Source organism: Macrobrachium rosenbergii, chromosome 50, assembly GCF_040412425.1.
Source record: "Macrobrachium rosenbergii isolate ZJJX-2024 chromosome 50, ASM4041242v1, whole genome shotgun sequence".
NCBI lineage: Eukaryota > Metazoa > Arthropoda > Malacostraca > Decapoda > Palaemonidae > Macrobrachium > Macrobrachium rosenbergii.
In genome coordinates this window covers 23,953,679-23,979,291 of record NC_089790.1, presented here as the reverse complement: position 1 = coordinate 23,979,291, position 25,613 = coordinate 23,953,679, and the positions used below count along the sequence as shown (strand labels likewise).

Below are 25,613 nucleotides of genomic sequence, written 5' to 3'. Positions count from 1 at the left end.
TCTACCTCTAAGTCCCAACCCCAGCAGTATGTTTTGGTTCAACCAGCGGCGCCTCCTATGTATCCTCACCAGCATACAACCCCACATATGAAGGCCGTGGATTTTTCACGGCCTCAACAGGGTGGCAGGGGAGGAAGGGGCAAGGCCCCTACAGAGGAAAATCCAACACCACCCCAAGGGGGAGAGGACGTGGTAGAGGGAACAAACCCGCTCCCTCCCACTGAGAAAACGCAGGTAGGCGGTCGCCTGTATTGGTTCAGGGACCAATGGACCTTCAGCCCTTGGGCACACAGCATTGTGTCCAAGGGACTGGGGTGGAGCTGGATCAAGAATCCTCCCCTCCAAACAGATTTTACCAGCCACCCACATCAATCCTACAGGATTATGTAAAAGGATTGCTCAACAAACGAGCAATAAAGAAAGCAAGGCACCTAAAATTTCAAGGCAGGCTATTCACTGTTCCCAAAAAGGCTCCGATCAGCTAAGAGTGATCCTGGATCTGTCGCGTCTAAATCTCTACATAAAATGCGACAAATTTCTCGCATGCTTACGGTAGCTCAGGTCCGGACTCTACTTCCGCGTGGAGCCGTCACCACCTCTATCGATCTTTCAGACGCTTATTATCACGTCCCCAGTTGCGCTGAACTTCTCTCAGTTCCTCGGTTTCAGACTCGGGAACCAAGCCTACTCCTTCAGGGTCATGCCCTTCGGTCTGAACATTGCACCCAGGATATTCACCAAGCTGGCGGATACGGTAGTACAGCAGCTCCGGTCCCAAGGAATCTCCCTGGCAGCGTACCTGGACGACTGGATAATCTGGGCTCCAACTGTGCCGGAGTGTCAGAAAGCCACGTCCATAGTGACCAATTTCCTAGAGTCATTGGGTTTTCAGCTGAACAGGGAGAAGTCCCGCCTGACTCCGGAGTCTCGGTTTCAATGGCTGGGTCTTCAGTGGGACCTGTCCTCCCACACGTTGTCTCTCCCTCCTTCCAAGAGGAAAGAGATAGCGTCTCTCACCAAGAGGTTTCTCAAAAATCAGTCAGCATCCCGCCGGTCCCAGGAAAGGGTCCTCGGGTCTCTCCAATTTGCTTCAGTAACAGACCTGCTCTTGAAAGCCAAGTTAAAGGACATAAACAGGGTGTGGCGGAGCCGAGCAAACACCAAGCTCAGGGACAGGGTCTCCTCTATCCCTCGGATCTTAAAGACAAGGCTTCGCCTTGGACCACAGTCAAGGGCCTGTCCAAAACAGTCCCACTTCAGTTTCCCCCTCCGCACTAGTTATCCACACAGACGCTTCTCTAAGCGGCTGGGGGGGATATTCACCAAAACAAAAAGTACAGGGAACGTGGTCCACAATGTTTCAGCAGTTCCATATAAACACCCTGGAAGCCATGGCGGTCTTTCTGACGCTGAAGAAAATCCGCCCTCCCAATCGGATTCATATCAGGTTGGTGTTAGACAGCGCAGTGGTGGTTCATTGCATCAACAGGGGCGGCTCCAAATCAGGTCGAGTAAACCAAGTAATGGTAGCTATCTTCTCCTGGCGAACAAGCACGGTTGGCACCTGTCAGCCACCCACCTGGCAGGTGTCCGAACGTGGTGGCGGATTCCCTGTCCAGGACTACTCCGTTGGAGACGGAGTGGTCCCTGGACGCGAATCTTTTCAGTGGATTTGCCGGGTCCCGGGACTCCAAGTGGATCTGTTCGCAACAGAGAGCAACTTCAAGCTCCCCTGTTACGTAGCCCCCAACCTGGACCCTCAGGCGTCGCCACAGACGCAATGACAGTAGATTGGAACAATTGGGAGAGAATTTATCTGTTCCCTCCAATAAATTTGCTGCTGAAAGTTTTACACAAACTAAGGACATTCAAAGGTCAACCAGCTCTGGTAGCCCCTATTGGCCGAAGAGCAATTGGTTCCCTCTCCTTCAGGAACTGGGCTTGGAGTCTTGATTCCCAAGCCCATTCTGACCCAGACAGTACAAACCAAGACTGTGTCAGCTTCCTCAAGGATTCAAGATGCCCTAGCTTTATGGACTTTATAAAGTTCGCAGCTCAAAAAGGAGCAAACATTGACCCTGTCAACACACTGTTTTTAGAATCAGATAAAAGAGATTCTACCATTAGGCAATATGACTCAGCAGTCAAGAAGTTAGCCTCCTTCCTGAAAGCTTCTGAAGCCAAAATTATGACGACTAATTTAGGAGTTTCCTTCTTTAGGTCACTGTTTGAGAAAGGCCTGGCTCCGGCCACTATTACCACAGTCAAGTCGGCATTGAAGAAAGTATTCCTTTACGGCTTTAAAATTGACCTTACAGATTCTTATTTTTCATCCATCCCCAGAGCATGCGCTCGTCTGAGACCAGTATCACGTCCACATTCGGTTACTTGGTTTCTCAATGACGTCCTTAAATTAGCGTCAGAGTTGGATAACTTAAATTGCTCTTATCAGGATCTGTTAAGGAAAACCTTATTTTTACTTAGTTTGGCTTCAGGTGCTAGAATTTCAGAGCTGTCAGCTCTCACTAGAGGTGAAAATTTTGTTAACTTTCTCCCATCCGGAGAAGTCCTCCTCTCCCCTGACCCTAGTTTTTTAGCTAAAAACGAAGACCCACAGGACAGGTGGTCTCCCTGGAAGGTGGTGCCCCTTCCTCAAGATCAATCTTTATGTCCAGTCCATACACTTAAATCTTATCTCTCAAGAACTCCACAGAGTAAGTCGGGTCCTCTTTTTATCAGGGAGAAAGGTGGTACTCTTTCCCTTAATGGTATAAGACAACAGATTCTGTATTTCATTAAACAAGCCAACCCAGACTCAGTTCCTAAAGTTCATGATATTCGAGCAGTGGCTACTTCTACTAATTATTTTCATAATATGGACTTCTCAGAGTTATCAAAATATACGGGTTGGAAGTCACCTCTAGTGTTTAAACGCCACTATTTAAAATCACTCAAGCCCTGAAATATTCTACTGTAGCAGTGGGAAGTGTCATCTCCCACATTAAATAATTATATCCTTTCCTTTTCCCCCCGCCCGCCTACCTCATTTGCTTCTCTGCTTGTTTTCCTGGTAGTTTTTGCCTCACTGCCTAGCTCTTCATATTGATATGTTTGTATTTTATGATGGAAAACTGTAACCTGATTAGCCATAATTGTTTCGTTTACGGGTACTGGACTTTTTGTTGGCTCCAAGTACCCGGATAATTGCGTGTGTTATTTTCATTAGTCTTGCCTCTTACATGTTTAAGCCTAAGTTTACATATATAGTTTTAAAAGTTGTTTTTCTTGTTCTGTGCACATTTCATGTTTCACTACTTTTAAGTAATTTTAAGATTTTTGAGGTTTTCTCCCATCAGTCAGAGACCTCCAGTGTTTTGTAGTGTTAAGTTTTTTGGTGTGCCTCAAAATTAAATTGCCTTACTTTTAAGTATTCTTGCTTCATGGAAGAGATTCTTTAATTAAAATTATTTTCATTACAATTTTGCCTTTTCTTCAGGTTACCCCCTTGTTTTCCAGTAGTAGCAGTCTTGGCATGATTCTCTATCACTATTTCACCGGCTGACACGGGACTGAACTCAGAAAAGGGATTTTGACAGAGGAAAATCTATTTCTGAGGAAGGTCCCGTGTCACCCGTGACCCTCCTGTCTAGTCTAGTACTCCTCCCCTTTCGCACATGCCAAGTCTGGGGTTAGTGCTAGCATGGAATGAAGTAGGTGGCGCTGGTGTCGCCGTCCTGGCGGGTGTTGAGTGTGGGAGCTGTAACGGCTCACCGCTCTTTTCGGGAGTTTTGATAAGGAGAGATCTTTCGAGTATATTTCCGTGGTAGTGGTATTTCACTCACCCTTCATTATACCGACGTCTTCTAAAAGACGGTCGACTGGGGTAGTAACCCCAGCTTTCCTGAAAGCTCTTTTTCTCTGGTATATCTAGCATTGCTATACCTAGAAATTCGTGCTGTAATGGAATTTCACCGGGTGACACGGGACCTTCCTCAGAAATAGATTTTTCCTCTGTCAAAATCCCTTTATGAGGATAATAGGATGATGATAAGTCTGACATCTTTTCGCCCTTACTCAAGTTGAGACAACCTGACCTGCAACCAGTGTAAGTCAACAAGTAAAAATCAGGTACTTAAGGGTTATATCCTTAAGTAAAACCTGAAAAAGGGAGATGGAGACCTCCAGGTTGCCATATCTAAAATTGCATTTATATCAAGGCATTACATAACTAAGCGAAACCTAATTAAGGTAGATGGGGACATCCAAGTTAGCAGGAACTGATAAGTTCCAAGCTTTTGCCACATACTCAGGCATGCATGAGGCTGAAAGGGATCTTTATCCTTTTGAGTGCCACACTAAGTAGGAGAGACCATGCAACTTGCCTATCCTCTTTGCCAATGCTAAGCCTAACAGGAACACAACCTTGAGAGTAAAAACTCTGTCCAAAGCCATTATTAGGGGCTTAAATAGCATCTAGTTGAGACCATGAAGAATGAGCGTCACATACTATTCTAGTTTATGGTAGTAAGTTTGTTTCCTAACATTAGCAGTTATTATTTGGACCATCAATGGATGGTCTCTTGTTTGTCAATTTTTCAGAAGTTTTATTCTAACGAGAACTTATGCTATCACAATTGATTCCCAGGCCTCTTTTCCTGCCAAGAGCCACAAGATTTGCTGACAGCAGCACCAATCTGCAAATGTGCCTTACTGTCGAACATCTCAGTTCCACAGGTTTTTTATTCCTCAAAGCGTTGGACTGTGGAACAGTCTCCCCTAGGACGTAATTAGAATCTCAAAAGTTCAAGCAGGGAAGCAATGCATTACTACCCCAAAACAATTTGCCTTGTATTTTATAAATATATTTATATTTTTATCAGTTTATTTTTCAACTTATTAACTTACCTTTTTGTTCTATTAACTGATCTCTTCTGTAACTTATTTCAAATGAACACCATACTCTTTGAAAGCTTGAATTTCAAGTCAATGGCCCCTGTATGGAAACCTATATCAAAGCAGAGGTCTGTGCCTTATAGCCAAAAGATCTGGGATTTAGAAAGGAGCTCTTCTTGGCAGAGGCAGGTTAGAATCTCAACAATCTGCTGAATAGTGGCTCTGACCAGAGAGACACCCGACTCTCAGGCCACAAATCACAGATGATGGTCTAAACTGCCTGATAAAAACCAACTGTAGATCTCCTCATGAGGAGCCACCAGTTACTCTGAGACTACGAGTGACCAGCACATGGCAGCTCACTCAAAATATCAGGCAGAATGGTAGAAAAAGAATAATCTTCAAAGCTGCCCATGGGGTGTTAGAAGGCATCTTCCACAGAAGCCAAAAAGACCATTACTAAAACCTTACTTATGTGAGTGAACTGACTGGCCAAACACATGCTGATGGGCCAGGATGTATTTGGCAGATAGCTCAAAAGCATGATGAGCCGCACACTTGTGTACATGCCTCACCAATCCACACAAAGGGAGGGGGACTATGTTCCCATTGCTTGTTGACATATGTTACTCACCAGCACAACCAATTGTCCAATCAACTGATCATAGAATGAGTGCAGTGCCAGAAGTGCTGCATCCATCTTGAGAATGTTGATGTGCAAGTGAGAACCCTCTAAACTCCACAAACCTCAGGTGAATGAGCCTCTCAGGTGCAAGACCCATCCTACCTTTCATATGTCCAAAGAATCTCCAGTAAGGAGGGGTTCAGGAGTTCCTGTCATCTAACCACCAAGCAAGAGCCTCCATCACTTCTTGGCTCAACAAAACAAAGGATGTTGGAGGATTGATGGCAGGTGACCAGTGTCGCTTCAGGCACCACTGCAACAAACATATGTGGATACACCCATGGGTTACTAATTTCTAAAAAAAAATCACAGGCAACTGAAAAAAATCTGCCAAGCCAAACAGGTTATTTCTGTCAGGAAAGGAAATGTGCTGATACCTCCCTCGGTTTGTCAATCCAATCAACATGCTCGAGAGCTTCATTTACTGTTCAGGTAGGGAATTGGACGTCTCCCAGGTTATCACAACCCCCGGATTGCAAAAAAGGAGTGACATCAAACCTGATCATTGAATAACTGCATCTCAGTGACTCCAAAATCAACCAGTCCTTGAGAAACACTACAAATGGATCCCCAGCAAATAGGCTTAAGCCAATAACAGTGTGAACACTGTTGAGCAACCACAACTCCCAAGCAAAGAACTTTGAACTAATAGACCATCCTGTTTCTCACAAAGCAGAAGTACTTCTGAGAGTCCTGATGGATGGGCACTTGACAATAGACATTCTTCAAATTATCAAAAGAGAGTGTCAGCCTCTCAAATAGAAGCCAAAGTGAACAAGATTTCTGTCTTGACCAGAGTTTAACAAACAAAGTGCTTGTTCAGAGGAGAAAGATTGATGATCAAGTCTACAGCTTCCTGTTGCCTTCTCCACCAGAAACACTTGACTGCACAAGCCTGGAGAGTAGTTATTTATGACTTCTAAAGCCTCTTTTCCCAGAATTTTCTGAACTTCTGCCGACAGAACAAGAGATTTGGACATCCTCAAGAGTAAGACGGAAATGGGATTCATCAGTGAAACAAGGATGGGCATCAAGATCTACCAAGACCAATCTGTGAGGGCAATTTTTTACCAAATCCAAATGCTACAGGAAGGCTCTCCCAGAATGCCAAAAGGAGACCACAGTGCCTTCAGCAGCTCGTCTCCTGGAGAGACCTCAATGTAGTATTAGTAGAGGTCAGTGAGGTGGGGACTGCTACAGAAGTGGGGATGGCAAGTAAACTAGCAACAACACTATGCACAGAGTCTGGTCTGTGCATACCCTCCTAGGACCAAGCAAGGCGAGAATGAGGGAGCACCCTCCCAATAGAAACAGCAGGGTTCAAGGCAGGTACAGATTAGGAAGGGGTGATAACAATGGACTGGCCTCAGAAGACACTGACAGAAACTTTACCTACTTCCTCCTTGGTCCATACCTCTGTTGGGAAGACAACCAGCAAGCATTCCTGACGCTCTGCGAGTTGAACACAGATTGGGAGCTAATTGTTAATTACGGTAAAACCTCACTTTAACGGACCCAGAACAAATGAACATCGGATTTAATGGACCAAATCCAACCAAGGGCAGTGGCTCTTGTTGGTTACGTTTACTTGCACACTAACCTCAGCATTGGTGCCAAACTGGAACTTACCGCATATTTCCGTGTATAAGACAACCATTAGATAAGACAAGGTACAAAATTATGGCAAATTTTCATGAATATCTCATATCTGTAGTGTAAGACAACGGTATAAAACGACTACTAAATTAAAACACCATCTGTGTATAAGCTAGCTTTTGCAACAACAGGTATCTTATGAAATGAAATACTGGTTATGTAAAGATGATGTTATTACAAATGCTATTTTCCTTACAGTATCCCTAGGAAATCAAAATAAACGAAATAGCAAAGCCGATTCTATATCATGTTTCTCCTACCCACGTCACCTAATAGGGAAACCATTTTTTGTTTATGTATCATCACCAATCACAAACCCCTAACAATACGATAATGTACGATAATTATCGTACATAATTATTGTTCATATGACTGAATTGTTCTAAAATGACATTTTTATAATAAAATAGTTTTACATATACTTACCAAGTAATTACATAACTACAGTTTGTTACTTGTTGGCAGCTAGATTTTTGAAATTCGCAGTAGCACTACTTTTGTTTAGGCTAGGCGACTGACCCCACCCACCTTCAGGGTAAGAGAGAAACCAGCTCAGCAAATGAGTTTGATTTGTTTATGCCTCCCTATTCATGCGAGGGGAGGAGGAAGGTCTTTGATCATGTAATTATTTGGTAAGTATATATAAAACTTTATTATAAAAATGTCATTTCTAAAAAAGCAACTTACCAAGTACTGCAATTACATAGCTGAATCCCACATTGCAGGAGGTGGGATGCATGGATTTATCTATTCCAACCCATTAATAATTGTATTGTAAAAAGAATAGAGATACTGCTAGCAATGGTAAAATGCTTGCTGGTTCCTTACCTGTGAGAGAGCTGCCACAGGAAGTACTGCCTCTGGATGGCGCTCACCTCAACCTGTAAAGGCGTGGTGGTATAGCCAGGGATCGCCTGCTACATCAGTGGGATTCTTTGCAGAGAAGGGGCATCCAATTGCACGCAAAGAATTAAAAATGTTGCTCCTGCCCAGGGTTCAGTACCAAACAATAAAACTAGAGAAAAAAATAACGCAGTAGCCTAATGCAAGCAATTAAAAACCACTACCCGACCATTAAAAGATAGACTAGTGGCCACTCCAAGTGCATAGTACCCCCAGGCTCTCCTACAACTCAACACCCTTAATCAAGGCAAAAAAACCAAAAGGATGAAGGAATATGTCCTATACGCCTTCTCCCAACACCATGCCAGCAACCAAAATTGGACTCAACGTACTGCAATTTTCATAAACAGTTTCAATTTCACGCAAGTAATGTGATGCAAAAACTGATTTGCATTTCCAAAATGTTGTCTGGATAATAGCAGAAATAGACAAATTATGTCTGAAAGCCAGAGATGTTGCTACTGCCCTTCTTACTTCATGTGATCTTATCTTCACTAATGGTAACACATCCTCCTTAATCTGTGAGTGAGCCTTGAGGATTAGATCTCTCATAAAAAATGCCAGGGAATTTTTTGAGGGCATTTTTTGAGAGAGGACAAAAGGGGTTCTTTACTGAGTGCCAAAGGTTGCTCAAAACACCATAGATCTTTTCCGTTCTTAGCAAACAGTATTTTAATGCCCTTATGGGGCAGAGTGTCCTTTCTTCCTCTTCAGGACCTAGAATGTCTATCAGACTCTTGATAACAAAGGAGCGAGGCCAGGGATTGGAAGGGGTCTCGTTTTTTGCTAAGAATCCCAGAGTAAATGAGCAAATTGCGTTACCCTGAGAGAATCCAATTTTCTTGTCTATTGCATGTAGCTCACTCACGCACTTGGCAGTGGCTAACTCTACTAGAAACAAAGTCTTTCTTGTGAGGTCCCTCAAAGAGATTCACCGAAGAGGTTCAAAACGTGGTTCTGACAGCCACTTAAGGTCCACATCCAGATTCCAGGCTACCAGTTTTTCTCCTTTTTGTTTAGTCGTATTGAACGACTTCATGAGATCTGACAGATCTACTGTATAATAGAAGATAGATCTACTTCCCTGTGTCTAAATACTGAGCTTAACATTGCTCTGTAGCCCTTAATGGTTGAGAAGACAGACCTCTGGATGATTTTAAATAAAGTAAGAAATCACCAATCTCTGCTACAGACATCTTAAAGAAAAGGTGTTGCATCTTTTGCACCAGTCACTGGAACCGCCTGAAATGAAGTTGTCTGAGTAAATTGGGTTTTTGAGGCAACAGCCTCGGAAAGTCCATTAGAAGCTCTAGCAAGTCCGGGAACCATTCCTGGGCTGGCCAGAATAGCGCTACTAGGGTCATTGTTACATTTTGGTGATTTCGGAACTTATGACTTTCCTCACCATCTTGAATGGGGGAAATGCATAAACGTCTTTGTCCAACCAATCTATAAGCATTGCATCTGTCGCCCATGCTTGAGGATCTGGGCTTGGCGTACACCGTACCCCTGGCTCCCAAAAATCCGACACCCTACATAAGGTGAAGAGATAGTAGGAGAAAAGAGAGATTCCTATGCTTCCTACCCCAATACCATTTCAGCTAATGATAATAGCCCCAAGGTACTGCAATGTTCAAACACTATTTCAACTTCTTTCAAATGGTGAGACGTGAAGATTGGTTTGCACTTCCAGTAGGCCAACTGCAGAATGGAAGTGAGTGATATGTGCCTGAAAGCTAAAAAGGAGGAGACTGCCTTGACGACATGAGCTTTCACTGTAAAAGTAAGAAAATGTCCTCTTGGAACTGCGAGTGTGCCTCAGAAATTAAGTCTCTCACTAAAGACCAGGCCATAAACTCAGAAACTTCTTTGAAAGGATATGTTTCTGAAGAAAGTCAGCAATTACACCATATGACATACAAGAGGAGGGGTCCACCTTTCTGATTAGGGACACTTAGATAATTCTCATCGCAAGCAATGGTAGTGGCTTTTTAATGGGAAGGTATAAGAAAAGAGGGCCACTGGGGATATCAGACCTGACATGTAGATAAATATGGAGTAACCAGACCAGGCATTATTGTTTTCTATAATAATGAGCTCCTGCAGAATATATTTCCTCTGCAATAGGTCTTCATTCTTGGCCAGGAATGACAGGCAAAGAGACAATAGCAAGTGATGACTAGAAGTGTAGGTAATTAAGGCGTCGTCCCCATCTAAGAGATGGTTCCTGATGCCAAGGCAGTAAAAAAAACACTGACTTTCTCTAATTCTGAGTTTTCTCTCCCTATCTTGATTTGATTTCTTCTTATGTTTAACCAAAAGATTCATTTTCTCCATACAGCATCCTAACCTTGACACTCCTTACATCTGTTTTCTAAATCATAAGTCTAGCCTATACAATCTTCACAGCAAGAGTGATTATCAAGCTTTAATGTAGGCAATACATTTGAGTAATTCTTTACTTCACATATCCTAACTGAACTCAGATGATGACATAGTCTTAAGAATAACAATCCAACAACAGACCATGAATAATCAGCATGAAATTCCTTCACACAACCAATACTCTGAGAAGTTAACTTCTCGCAATGGCAGCAGAGTAATGAATGACATGAGAGCCGGAAACTCATTCAAATTGCCTGCAAGTGAGAAAGTTGAAAACGGAGAACCTGCCAACCCAGCCAAGTATAACTATGAAATCCTCCTTTACCACATTCGTAAAGTTAAGGCCAGATGAATGTTTGCTAAGTTTTATTGAATTAATAAAAATGAATTGTAATTTATCAAGATATTTAGCCATTGCTTACTCATTCCAAATAATTGGCCATTAAAAAACACTTCAGTTTAAAGGTCAACAAGTATATAGTAGCTGCAATGGGCAGTAAGGTGGCAACAAGGTATGTACACATATCCAGCCCATGACAGAAAAACACTTACTATACTTATTTACAGAACTTTGAGAAATCCTACCCAAACCCCATTTGCATAATGATAAGATTCCTTGGTAAAATAAAGGTGAGACATGAAAATAATAAACAACAGCATCCCAAAAAAAACAATTTGGGAGTTAACACTCCAGATCTTGCATGCCTGAAAGATATGCAAGGAATGGTTTACCACTACTAGAGGTGCTGATATCTGGGATGTGTACCTAGCCAGTTGGCAAGTTTTCTCTATTTTCTTTGGAGTGTGTCTACAGGAGCTACAGACCACTTAATTATCCACTACAGTAGTAAACTGATGGGGTTCTTTTACTAGGTATTCTTTTGTTATTGAAGACTACAAAGATGGCTAACATATAAGAATCTAACATTAATGTACGTGTATTGTACTGACAGTTTGCCAACAGATGTCCCATACTGGGTTATGAAAACCTAAGCTTGGGAGACTGCTCAGGTAACTAAGACTCAATTTATTTCATTTATTAAACAATATGGCAAATGGTGAAGCATCCATCACAAATCACTGATCTACTGGTTGAAACAACAAGTTAAGGCTTCATATGTTCACCATCAATTATAAAAATGACATCAGTAAAATTTAAAGGCGTCTTTCCATAGGGAGATGTAAAATCTGTACCACATATTATCAGCAATAAAAGAGTAAATGGTGTACTCTCCCTAAAGACATATGAAAAGTGATGGGGACAGCAGGCAAATGGAGACCTCCTTATGTGGCGAGGTCAACCACCTGTTTCTACTGTTAATGTAATGAAGCTAAGGCTTAAGTAACAAGTAATTAATTTGTACTTATGAACACAATTTCTTTACATTTTTAAAAATACAGTATTCATACTCATTTCCATTAGACACAAACACATTTGCAAACACATTTTGATGAGTGTCCTCTCCTACCACAAACCTTTTCCAAAGAACAGACATACTGTAACAGACTTCCTAAACTTATTAACTGACGAACAGTCTGGAGAACAGTTACTCTTTAATAGTTCAATTTTCATCAAAATGGAAAATAAAAATCAAGGCAGCCTCTATATATGCTTTAATAAAAAAACTATTTTGTTTACAAAATCTGAAGCCTCTATGCTAAAGAATGCACAAATTTTACTTTAATATTAGGGCATTAAGTAAAACTCCCATATAACATCACTGCCCTTTCCAAATAACACTACTGGTTTATTAACTGAATAAAAATGAAAATGTATCATTATGATAACAGGTGTTAAAAGTCAGTTTAATGTGACTGTGGAGTCACATTCCTATATTCAGATCTTAAATATTTTGCTTTTCATTGAGGTAAAGACTGGAACAAGGAGAAGTTAAAAGAAGTTCAGCAACTGAAGGGAAAGGCAAAAGGAACAGAGAAAAGTAAAAGGGAGAGTAAAATTGCTGGGGTAAGGATGGATGCTGCAAAGAACCTTTAGTATTACCTACATTATGCCTGTAAGCGCACTTAACCCCTCAAGGGATAAGTAAAACAAAAATTATTAAAATTATCCAGTGCTTACAAAAGGGCATCACAAATATCCTTAATTTAGAAATAAAACAGTAATGTACTTACAAAATGCTGTCCAATATTATTAAGCTGAGGAACATGGGGTGGTGCATCACGGAGGACATGGGGATGACCATCTCGAAAAATGACGTGTAAAGTGTGTAGAAACTTCCATGCTGTAATGTCAGTACTAATTGGAGGCTGAATTCGGGCATTCTTCCAGAATACATCAGCATTTTTATCAGTAAATGTCCCTATTATAAGGTTTCGAACATGTTTCATCTTGACAGGAACTTCCTCATCATTCACAGCCTTACGGTAACTGGCCTCCTAAAAAAAAAAAAAAATAACAATCACAATTTTTTATTTAAAGTAAATTGTATTTTTCCTAACTCCCGTACACAAACCTGAGGGCCTTTACATTAGGAATTACTTACAGCAGAGCTGGAAACGGCCACTGAACTTTCAAACAAGGTGGTTAAGCAGTTGACTACCGTTTGGTAGGTACCTGGACGTAAACATTCCAATTTCCTTTTCGGCCCAGGTGTCAGATTGAGGGGTGGCATAAGGTGGGCATAAAAATGTAATGTAAAGGACCTTAGGTTTGTATAGTTAGGAAAAATACAATTTACTTTTAAAAATTGTGATTTGTTCCTACACGACATACAAACTATCGGTCCTTTACATTAGGAAGACTCACTGTTTGGAGGAAGGAATCTGAGTGAGTCTCTTGAACTGACTGGAGTTCACCACACCTGGGATTCTCTTCCTGATCAACAGAGCAAGGAAGAGAAACCTACCTCTGACAAACTGATCGGGGTGTAGAACCGCATGATCAATTGTCAGATTTCTGGGTCTTTTTTCCCTGAGGGAGAAAAGCGTAGCCTCATATGAAAATAGGCTAGGATGAACCTTAAGAGTCGGAGACAGTAAGGCAAATACAAGTATCAGGTTTGTCTTATTGTCAGGGTCTCCTTCCTCTCCTTGCTAGAGGAAGGAGCAGGTTTGCCTCTATAATCCTGGAAGGAAAAATAGAACGGAAGCTCAATGTATAGACTTACCTGCATTGACCGCCAGATCCAGTATGTAACAGATCAAGTCCACTCTCTGCTACACAACTTGTTAAGCAGCCACCACAGGTTCCAAGGAAAAAGTGTCCAAGGACTTGTGGGCAATGTCCCGAAGATAGAAAGAGGTGAAAGTGGTCTGTCGAGACCACACCCCCTCTTTCAGTACCCGAGGAACCGACAGGTTCTTCCAGAATGCGAGGGTTAGACCAGTGCCCCTGACTTTGTGAGCTCTCGCGCAGAAGGTATCGGTGTCGTCTCTGCCAGCAGCAGAGTACGCTCTCCTGATCATCTCAAGAAGCCAGCATGAAACCATGTTCTTGGGACACTTCTTTCTTTGATGAGCCAATGCTAACAAAGAGTCATCGACACTCAGGCTGGGGATGATAAGTCCTCTTCAGATAGTGCCACAGCACTCTAATAAGACAAAGTAGCATTTCGTCTGGGTCATTATCCACAAAGTTCTCCAGGGAGGGGATCGTGAAGGACTCAAACCCAGCATCGGGGACCGATGGGTTCTGAGTCTTCACTACGAAATCCGGGATGAAATCAAGCATAACTGATCCCCATCCCATCGAGTGTTTAACACTGAAGGAAAGTCCACGCAGTTCTCCAACTCTCTTTGCCAATGCCAGGCCAAGCAGGAAGACAGTCTTGAGGGTCAGATCCTTGTCTGAAGACTCTTGTAAAGGCTCGTACAGTGCACAAGTCAGGCTCCTCAAAACGAGTCACATCCCACGCAGGGGGCCTGAGGTCCCTGGGTGGGCACGACTTCTCGAAGCTTCTCATCAATAGTGAAATTTCCAATGAGATACAGATGAGATGTAGATATCTTCTAGATGTCTACATCCTTCAGCCGCAAGACTAGACCGAGTATAGCCCTATAGCCTTTCACGGCTGAAACGGAGAGAAGCTTCCCTCGAAGAAGGAAGATGAGGAAGTCCACAACCCGCTGAATAGCAGCTCCGAAGCTCCGAAAGGAGAGAGACCCTGTCTACAGCACCAACCACAGAGGACGGCCCACTTTCCCTGGTATACCGCTGCAGAGGACTGTCTGAGGTATCCAGCCATCTCTGTTGCTGCATGGCGCAAAAAGCCTCTCACTCGCAATAGATGCTGGATAACTGCCAGCCATGAAGACGGGGAATGCACTGCCTGATGGTACCACTCTACATGGGGTTGACACAGCAGGTTGGGCCAAGGAGGAATCTCTCTCGGTGCCTTGGAAAGCAGAGCTAGCAGGTCAGGATACCAGAATCATCCTGAGATTTGGGGCGACCAACATTTGGCTGATCACCCTGTGAATCAGACAAAATGGAGGGAAGGTATAGACATCGAGGTTGTCCCACGGGTGCTGAAAGGCGTCCTCCACAGCGACCCATGGATCCAGCACAACTGAACAGAAGACCTGAAGTTTTCTGTTGTGCTGGGTGACGAACAGATCGATGACTGGATGCCCCCTAAGATCGAACAACCTCTCCATGATTTCCAAGCAAAGGGACCACTCCGTCCCTATCATTTGATTCTGGCAGCTGAGCTTGTCTGCCACTACATTCCTCTTGCCCGAAATGTATCTGGCTGACAGCTCTACAGAGCGAGCTACCACCTGCATCATCAACTGCAGAGGGGATATGAGACCCCCCTGCTTGTTGACATATGCCACCACCGTGGTGTTGTCACTCATCAACACCACAGACTATCCCATCCCTCCATCCTGAAACTCTTGGAGGGCCAGGAAGGCTGCCTTCAGCTCCAGGATGTTGATGTGAATGTACTTGTCGTCTCTGTTCCACACTCCTGAAGTCAGCAATTCCTCCAGGTGTGCGGCCCATCCTTTGGTCAATGCATCTGACAACAGAAGTAAGTCCGGAGGGGGAGTATGCAGGCATACTCCTACCAAGAGGTTCCTGTCATCCAGCCACCAGTCTAGATCTTCTATCACTTTCCTCGAGAGATGAATGAGAAAGGATTGAGGGTCTCGAGATGGGGCCAGTCTTTCAGTCTCCACTGAAGAGAACGAAGGTGAAGTCACCCATGAGGGACCAGCTTCTCCAATGATGGCAGTTGACCGATGACGACTTGCCATTGCCGAGCCAGCTGCTCCTGTTGAGACAGGAACAGCTGTGCTACCTTCCTGAACCTGCTGATACGAGAGCCTGAAGGGAAGACACTGGCTGCTACTGTATCTATTAGCATGCCCAAGTGCTTTATCCTCTGCTTGGGGTTGAGATCAGACGTCTCAATATTTACTACAATCCCTAGATCGCGGCAAAATTCAAGGAGTCAATCCTTGTCCTGAAGCAACAGTGAACGGGAGTTCGCCAGGACAAGCCAATCATCGAGACACCTCAACAGACATATCCTGTGCAAATGGGCCCAAGCTGACACCAGGGTGAACACTTGCGTGAACACGTGAGGAGTGGTCGAGTGCCCAAAACAATGCCCTGAACTGGAACACCACTCTCCCAAGGATAAAGTGAAGGTACTGGCAGTCCCCGGTTATCGGCGGGGGTTTCATTCTGAGGGTGTGATGATAACCGAAAATTGCCACTAACCGAAAATCGGCTATTTCCGCCGCTTTTCGGGGCTTATCGGCACCAAAGAGTGCCGATTTTCGGTTATCAGCTCATCTGTTAGGCAAGTATCGGCGCCAATACCCAATTATCAGTACCAATGAATGGAAACTGGCGATTTTTGGTGCCAAAAATTGCCAATTTTCATCACTAGACAAGCGCCGTAAAACCGGATCAGCGTTAACTGAGCGCACTATTAACCGGGGACTGCCTGTACTTGCAAGAGGACAGATGGATGGGTATTTGGAAATACGCAGCCTTCAAGTTCACCCTAAGCATGAAGTCGTTCCCCCTGGCAGAGGCGAGCATGGGGCGTGCCGTCTCCATCGTGAACTGAGTCTGGCGAACGAATCGGTTCAAGGGACAGAGGTCTATGACCGGTCTCCAACACCCCCATTCCCCCAAGGCTTTCTCTATGAAGAAGACACAGCTGTAAAAGCCTGGGAACCACTCCGACACGACTTCCACAGTACCCTTGCTCAGCATGGCTTGCACTTCTTGCCCGAGTGTGAGATCGTAGGTTAGGAGATGGACTGGAGAGTTGGTGAGGGGTGGCCAAGGCTCGAAGGGGAGTAGATATCCTCCCAAAGGACATCCACTACCTAGGTCTTGGCTCCATACTGCTGCCATATTGCCCAATGGGTAGGCAGGCGACCCCCCCACCAATGGCAGCTGCTAGAGGGGAACGCTGCCCCTAGCATTTCGCCGCCTTCGTCTTCCCTTTGTCACCTTTTCCTGACTGGACAGCAGGCTGAAAGGGGTGCGATTGCGAGCCCTTTTTGGCAGAAGGAGGAGGCTGGGTGTTCCCGCAGGTGCCCTTCGAAGTCTGGGTTTTTTTAGGGGCCGAGGAAGTGCTAGCCTGACAAGAAAGTTGGGCTGCAGTGGCGAATGAAGACCCAGAGGTCTTAGCCACTGCCTATCGGGTCACTGTCTTTGGCCTGACGCCTGTCCACCACAGCATCCACCAACTCTCTACGAAAGAGAGAGGCAGGACCCAGCAACGATCCATTCCATACAGTCAATGGCAACTCGGGACCTACAGACCTGGCGATCCGAGTCAGGACAGCATCCCTTCTCTTCAACAAAAGGTTTGCCCACAGGTTCGCCATCTGGTGGGCAAGGTAGGAGATGGCTCTACCTCCAGGATGGCACAGTCTTCCAAAGGAGGGGTCCTCTCCTGGGAAAATAGCACCTGAAGAGGCAGTCACCTTGGATACTGTGAACGACCACAGATCCAGCCAGGAGACTACCTGGAGGGCCACCATGGCAGTGGCCTCCAGGCTCGCTGCCTCTTGCTGTGAAAGGGAGATCCCTTCAGAAATAAGCTGCTGCAACGAGAGACCCGGGCCTAGATGAACTATGTCCGTGTCAACCCTCCAAGGGCATGTAAAATCACTTCTGTTAAGGCAGAGGAGGGGGAAGGAGCTTGTCTGAGCAGTTCGACAAAAGTGAATTCTCCTGCTTAGAGGCCAAAACCTCTCAAGAAGAAGACTGGACAGGGGATCTCCTTTCTGTCTCTCCAGGTGTTCAGACCCTTGGGACTGAGGCACCAGGCTGCGAACCTGACCAAGCACTGGTGGTAGTACCAGACGGAAGCGCCAAGGCACCTGCATGTCTCGGCTCTTTCTCTCGCCCTGTGCCTGAACTGGAACAGTGAGAGGTCTCTCTGGCACCGGTTCGGGATACTGTACTCGAGACTCCTTGGAGACTTGAGTACTCAAGAGTGACTTGTGAATGAGCATCCAACACAGCACCAGTCTTAGAAGAGGATTTCTTAGGACTGGCAATGGGAGCACAAACCAAGGTCTGCGTGCCTGCGGCTCCAGGAACACAAGACTCTGGTGAGGCAAGCATTCGGTTCTCGAGCCCAAAGGTCGGGAAGATTATTATTATTATTAAAATAGTTTAACCAGACCACTGAGCTGACCATCAGCTCTCATAGGGCTGGCCCGAAGGATTAGGATGGAATGATAAGTCTAGGCTAGAAGCCTAGCACTGGGACCTAATAAGTCACTTGTCAATGATGATGAATGAAAATGAAATTAAAAGCTGTAAAAAGGTATACGTTTTCATACTGGAACACACTCATACAATAAATACATTTAAACTCATGCTTCCATACATACTCACTAAAAAGGTATATAAAAATTCAAAATAAATTAGTAAAATCATAAAATTTACTTGTTTTAAAATTCATTATTCTGATTTTTTTTTTTATATTTTTCCAATTAATTTGCAGCTTCTCATAAACATTAAAATGGGTGCTATTGAGAACGTTGAAGATTCTGACAAAATTTCTTCTATCGGTCTATTTCCGAAATTTGATAATCGCTGCAGGTTATATTTTGGACATTCACACAGTATATGCTTAACTGTTATCAGCACATTGCAATCTGGGCATTTGGGAAGAGGGCCACATGGACTGTTCATTAAGTGTCCATGTGTCAATCGAGTATGGCCTATACGAAGACGTGTCAGAATTACTTGTGCTTGTCTTTCTCTCTGATATGATGAACTCCATTTTCCAACACTGGATTTTATCTGTTTTAATTTATTATTTTCAGGTTCTTCGTTCCATATATTTTGCCATTTTTTTACAAGGACTGTTTTTATATATCTTGTATAGTCACTGATAGGGATGTCTACATTTGTTCTTGTCATGTGGACCGCTTTAGCTGCTTGATCAGCCTCTTCATTTCCCTTAATCCCTACATGGGCAGGGATCCAACATATTTCAATATTTTTTCCCTTATTATACAATTTATGGAGAGAGAACTTTATATGTTGTACAATATTATTTTTTTTATTATAGCTTTGAATAGCTTCTATAGCACTTCTGGAGTCGCTATAAATTACAAAATTATTATATGAGACTTCTCTTATTATTTTTATGGCCGATACTATTGCACATAACTCAGCTGTAAATACAGAAGCTTTGTCTGGGAGAGAAACTGATAAGTTTTGTTTTGGGATACCGCGGCATATCCCACTCCGACAGACTTAGATCCGTCGGTATATATTGCGTAATGTGGACCTTTTCGGATAATATGCTCTGCTGCATGTTGTCTATGGTATTCTGGAGTATATGAATGATTTTTTGATAAATATTTCAAGCGCGTACAAATTCTCATTTTATTCATTGTCCAAGGAGGAGGCGATTTTATTATTACAGGTAATTGTATATGTATATTTAGCGACTCAAACAATCTTGTAGCTCTAATTGGGAAAGAAGGTGGATGATTGTTTATAAACACATCTCTTAATCCAAATAATTTTTTAGTTGGAGAATCATTTGTCTGAATTCTTAGAGCACTCTTCATTGTTACTAGCTCTCTATGGAGAGACAGAGGTAGTTCACCACATTCAACTTGTAAAGATGATGTTGGTGATGATCGAAAAGCTCCTGAACATATTCTAAGGCCCTCATTATGAACTGGGTCTACCGTTTTCAGCGTTGCGTCTGATGCCGAGCCATATATTTCACTTCCATAATCAACGATAGACAGCACTGTTGCTTTATACAATAAAGTAAGGGTATGTCTATCGGCTCCCCAAGTAGTGTTTGATAGTTTTTTAATTAGGTTTAATGCTCTTTTACATTTTGATTTCATGTATGTTATGTGGGCTTTCCAGTTCATGTGAGTATCAAATACTAATCCTAAAAATTTTGCTGTTTGGCCAATTGGTATACTATGGTTTCTGATTTTCAAGTCTATTTCTTCTCCTTTTTTCCACTTTTTATTTTTATAAAACATGATTGCTTGGGTTTTATCTATGGAAAATTTAAAGCCTACAGATAAAGCCCATTCATCTATTTTTATTATGCTTTTATTAATGATTCGTTCTGCATGTTTTATTCGAGATGCTGAATAAAATATGGCAAAATCATCCATATACAGGTTACTTTTAATACCAATAGGTAGATTATTACTGATATCATTGATTGCTAAAGTAAACAGCGTGCCACTAAGGACGCTTCCCTGTGGAACACCATTTTCAAGAGGAAATGTTCTAGACAGAACATCATCAATTCTCACCTGAAAACTGCGATTTGTCAAGAAGTTTTGGATAAACATAGGTAAATGTCCACGGATGTTATTTTCATGTAACATTTTTAATATTGCATACCTCCATGTAGTATCATATGCCTTTTCAATGTCAAAAAACACGGCTATAGTAATTTGTTTTCGTTCAAATCCTCTTCGTATGTGATCTTCTAAGTTAGATAGAGAATCCAGTGTTGATCTGTTACATTGTGATCCAAACTGAGTGGGAGTCAAAATTTTGTTTTCTCGAATGTGCCATGTTAGTCGAGCATTTACCATTTTTTCTAGCAATTTGCATAGACAACTAGTTAAAGAAATTGGTCTGTAATTGTTTACATTACTGGGATCTTTTCCTGGTTTGGGGATAGGAATAATTATAGCTTTACGCCATTCATTAGGAAACAAATTTCGAAGCCACAAGTGGTTATAAAACTCCAATAAGTATGCTTTTGCCAAAGGTGCTAAATGGCAGATCATTTCAAAACAAATACTGTCACCTCCAGGGGCAGATTTATTGCTGTTCAACAATGCAAATTCTAACTCATCCATATTAAACTTTCTATTATAATAAATATCTTCTATGGTTTCAAAATTTATTGTTATTAACTCTATATTATTTTTCCTAGTTCGGAAATGCTCATCTAAATTTTTGTCGCTACTTACTTTTGCTAAACTTTCACCTATTACATTACTTATTTCTTTAGGATCAAGCATTCTTTTCCCATCTTTTATTATGGCATGTCTAGGTGGTTTAACATGGGTACCATTTATTTTCCTAAATTTTTCCCATATTTTTGTATGGGAGTATTATTAGAGATCTGATACATACTTTCTCCATGAAATGATTCTTCCTTGAATTACTTCTCTTTTAAATTTTGCAGATACTTTGTTATATAGAGGTTTTAATGTATTAATTTCTAATAATAATATAGTCAGTTTTTGTAAGTTTTCTTCTAATATCGGTAATGATTTATTTATTTTACTGAATTTTCTATTCAAATTATCTAATCGTCTCCCAATTTGGTGTTTTACTTTTATTAATTCTGTTAGTTTTTCAGACCACCATGGGACTTTGTGTTTTGTTGGATGACATTTGGATTTTGGTATTGCTTTATCAGCTGCATTTGTAATGAAATCAACAAGAAATTCATTAGTTTTATTGTGGTCTTTTGAATATTCAAATGGTGGGATATCCCTAGTGTGGAATTCATATTGTTCCCAATCTGCTTTATAAATGTTATATTGAGGGACATGCTTGGTGGGGTTATTTTGTAAAAATGAAATTAATATTGGGAAATGGTCACTTGTATGCAGGTCGTCAACTGTATTCCAATCTAATCTATCTACTATTTTTGTTGTACATAGAGTTAAGTCGATTGAGGAAAATGTTCCATGTGTTTTAGAAAAATATGTGTTGATTTCGTTGTCATTTATGCAGCAAATGTCATATGAATCTATGAATTCTTCTATTTTACTCCCTGCTCTATTTGAGTCTGTACAATTACAGTCCCACATCGGGTTGTGGGCATTAAAATCACCTACTATTAATATAGGTTCTTTGGTGTTATTAGGTAATTCTTTAAGTTTGTCTAAGTCATAATTTTTATTGGGTTGGTTGTATAAATTATAAATTACATAATTATCGTTTTTATTCGTATTCTGATACTCGATATTTGCAGATCATTAAAGTTTACAGGTACTTTGTCATAACATACTTTGTTATGTACATATATAGCAGTACCTAAATTTCCTTCTTCCTCTCTAGATGAAGATGCTAAGGTATATTTACCTATTGTTGATATTGTTTTGTTGACATGTTGTAAACATAATATCATAGGTTCGTATTCTTTTAGTAATCGTTGTATTTCTCCTAGGTGTAATCTGGTCTGTAGACCATTTACGTTCCATTGTATTATATAGCTATTGAAAATATTTTATTATAACGGTCGAGTTTTACTCTCTTTTTTGTATTATCAATTTGGATTTTTCTAATAATTTTCTTACGACATTCATTTGTTTTTCTTTATAATATATTAAGTGCTCAACGCACATGCAACCTTTTTCATGGGTACTCAAATCTGTGGTTTCTTTTTTTCTATATTTCATAAAGTTTCTTATAACGTTTGTTAAGCCATCTTTTGTTATGTTTTTGTTATCGTTGCACAATGCAATGAAACAATCATTACATCCACAAGAGTTGTCATGTATATTTCTTTCTTTATTTGTTCTTGTTGTCTCAATTATTGGTGATGGAGTAATCTCTTCTCCTTTGACATATTCATTGTTGTCTAAGGTATGGTTGTCTCCCACTTCTTCAGTATTTTGGATGTCTGTATCCATTGGTTTTACTATTATTTTAGGAGATAATGGAATATTCTTAACTAGTTTTTGTTTTTGTTCTTTCTTCATATCTCTTGTTTTTGTTTTGACTGACGTTTCTCTAACAATTGTTGGTTTCTTTGTTTTGGGTGGTGTTCTTTCCAATGGCCTTTTTTTATCTTTAATTTCTAGTCTATCAGGTCCTTCCTCCGTTATTTCTGTAGTAGCATCCTCCTGTGTTGTTTCTATTTGCATTAATATTTCAAATGAATTGGATAAAATGTTATCCATATCATTTGTCCCTGTTTCTTTATTCTTTACCATTTTAGTTTTTATTTCCAAGGCATTAATTTCTTCCAGAGAATTACTTTTCTGTGCTCCGTTAGTTCTATTTGTATGCATTTTTGTTTCATTGTTGGTTTTTGTTGTTAAAGAATATGTACGTTTCTTAGACGGATCTTGAATTCCTCTTACTTTCAATTCTAATTTAGCTTCTTTTACAGACATTCCAGTTCTTTCTTGCAATATTTTCAACTCTGTATTATATATATAGTACATACATTCTTTGGATCTTGCATGATGGTTTTGCCCACAGTTTATGCACTTTGGTTCCCCACACTTCCATTGTGTGGCATGTTCTTCAGATCCACAATACGCATACAGGTTCATTTCGACAATACTTTTTGCATGTCCATATTTGCTGCAATTCTGACATTGTAGCGGCTTTGGGACGTATGGTCTTACTTCTCTGGTTTGGCCTAAAATTTTTATTTTCTGAGGTAGGTCTTGGCCTTCAAATTTTATTTTTGCGATTTTTAAGACTTGTTTATTCTTTTCTTTACTTGGCAGATCATATAGTTCGCAATCCTGTACTTTTTTAATATCTCTTTTTAAGTGAGTCTAACAGTATCTGCTTTTCAACTGGCTCGTTATTATTCTCAGGAAGCACAATAGTACCCTGAATACTGTTCATAGTATCATGTTTTTTTATTTTTATATTTATGTTATCTATATTTTTTATTGATAAATAATTTTCAGATTGACTTTTTGTCGTGGCCTCTATAAGCCAAGTCTTTTCTTTTATTTGTCTAAACGACATTTCAGTCGTAGAGTGTCTGCTTAATAAATAATTTTCCAACTTGAGTGCCGATATTTTCTGGTCAGTTTCTAGGGTTAGAAACCTTGACCAACTGTCACTCCCAAAGAGGGAGTCAAAGTGAGTCAAGGTTGGGTCAAGACGGTATTTACTTTTTACTGGTTTCCTTTGTACTGGAGCATATGGTTCCAGTGTTATTGCATTCTGAATTTGTTTTGACTTTTCTACAGAAGGGTTGTCAGATGAGGTTCCAATGGTTGTCAACCGTGCCGATTCGCTACCATCAAAGGGTCCAGGGGTACTCAAATCCTTAAACTTACTTGTCATAAAGATTGAGGGGAAAAAAAAAAAAAAAAAAAAAAAAAAGGTAAGCCTGAAAACCTTAAAAAAATATCATCAGCCTTTCATGGAGTTCATTCCCCCACTAATGGCACAAGTGAGAACCGACTCCCAAATGTCCGCATCCCTACCCTACCCCAAAGGGGATGGTACAACATGATTAGAGTGGCTCAAGTGTAAGCCAACCCGCTTGATAGGACTGAGAGCATTACTAGAATACAATCATCCCCACCCTAATCACATTATGGGCAAACCGGACAGAATGCCAAGAGTCCTATTCCCAGAACTAGACCCCCCTGGAATCCGTGGTCCAGTCCCGTAGAATAGTTCCGCCTGAAAACTCAGGTCCGAACATTATCGGACAGTTGATGGTCCTGCCACGGTTCTCACTATTTAGCTTCGGATATAAACCCAATCCCAGCTATGATACCTTTTCCTATTTACCAGGTCCAAGAAATTTGTACGAAAGTGAAAATATCCACGCCATTTAAATCGAAAGGTTTGTAGGTGATCCGTCAGGGCCCGGGCTCTTATTCTTCGTAAGAACGAAGAAGAAAAGCCAGGGGCCCTTACCCCCTCACCACGTGAAGGAACCTACTTCGAGGGGAAGGTCGGGAAGAGCCGACAAGAGATCCCACTGCTTCCCCTGTGGAGAGAGGCAGCCTCTTAGAAGCCCAATGGCAGGACTTCTTGGGGGGAGGGGGAGGCAGCCTTCATCTTCTTCGGCCGACGAGCCTCGGAAGAGGAAGGGAAGGAAGTAGCAGATGACGAGGAAGAAGACAAAGTCTATGAAGACGATGACGACACCTTACAGGACCTCTTCCTCGACTTCTTCGTCATCTGCAAGATGGTGGTCAAGTCCCCCACCAAGAGGGAGCACCGGACATCACAGGAGCAGCCAGGGCAGCAGGAGCATCAGTAATAGGAGCAGCGATGGGAGTGGCCAGGACAGCCAGGGCAGGCGGAGCAGCAACAGTGACCCAGACAGCAGAGATCACAGGAGCAGCAGGGGCAGGGACCATCATATGGGGCACAGAAGAGGTGACCATCACAGACGGAACAGCGAGGGACAGCGGGGCCACAGCAAAACCTGGAGGCAGGGGCACCACATGCTGGGATGTCGGGACAGAAGTCACTTGGGTAGGAAGTGCGAGGAGACAGTCACTGTCACCTTAGTGAACGCTGTCAACATCACTGTGGTGGTCATGGTGATAGCGGCAGTGTGGGTCACCACTGGAGCACTCACCAGACCAGAGAAGAGGCTCTGCAGGGTTGGAGGGCCCAAAAGACCCAAGGATCTCCAAGCTGCATCCAAATCAGTCAACTGCTTGCCAAGGAACTGCTCAACTGCCAAACTAGAAGAAGAAAAGTTTGGGTTAGTGGAGGGAGACTCCTCTCGCTCTGAGGGAAAAATTTCTCCCCCGGAGCAAGGAGAGGCTCCGGAGAGGCGGTAGTCCTGATCGCCTGCTCCCCCCCATCGTTCGATGCCCAACAAAGCGGGCGAAGAAGACAAAGGAGAGTCCTCTCCCAAAGGAGAGACAGCCAGAAGGGGAAGCTTGCCCAGAGAGAGAACCGAGGAAGAAG

General features: G+C 42.2%; 1 protein-coding gene across 1 annotated transcript in view; it reads right to left on the bottom strand.

Annotated features, from left to right (window-relative positions):
• Positions 1 to 25,613, bottom strand: part of Hip1 (Huntingtin interacting protein 1) — a 167,388-nt gene that overhangs the window by 132,608 nt on the left and 9,167 nt on the right. Inside the window, exon 2 of the mRNA XM_067094293.1 lies at positions 12,656 to 12,919. Coding sequence (XP_066950394.1) covers positions 12,656 to 12,919 — 264 coding nt within the window. The remainder of the gene's footprint in view (positions 1 to 12,655; positions 12,920 to 25,613) is intronic.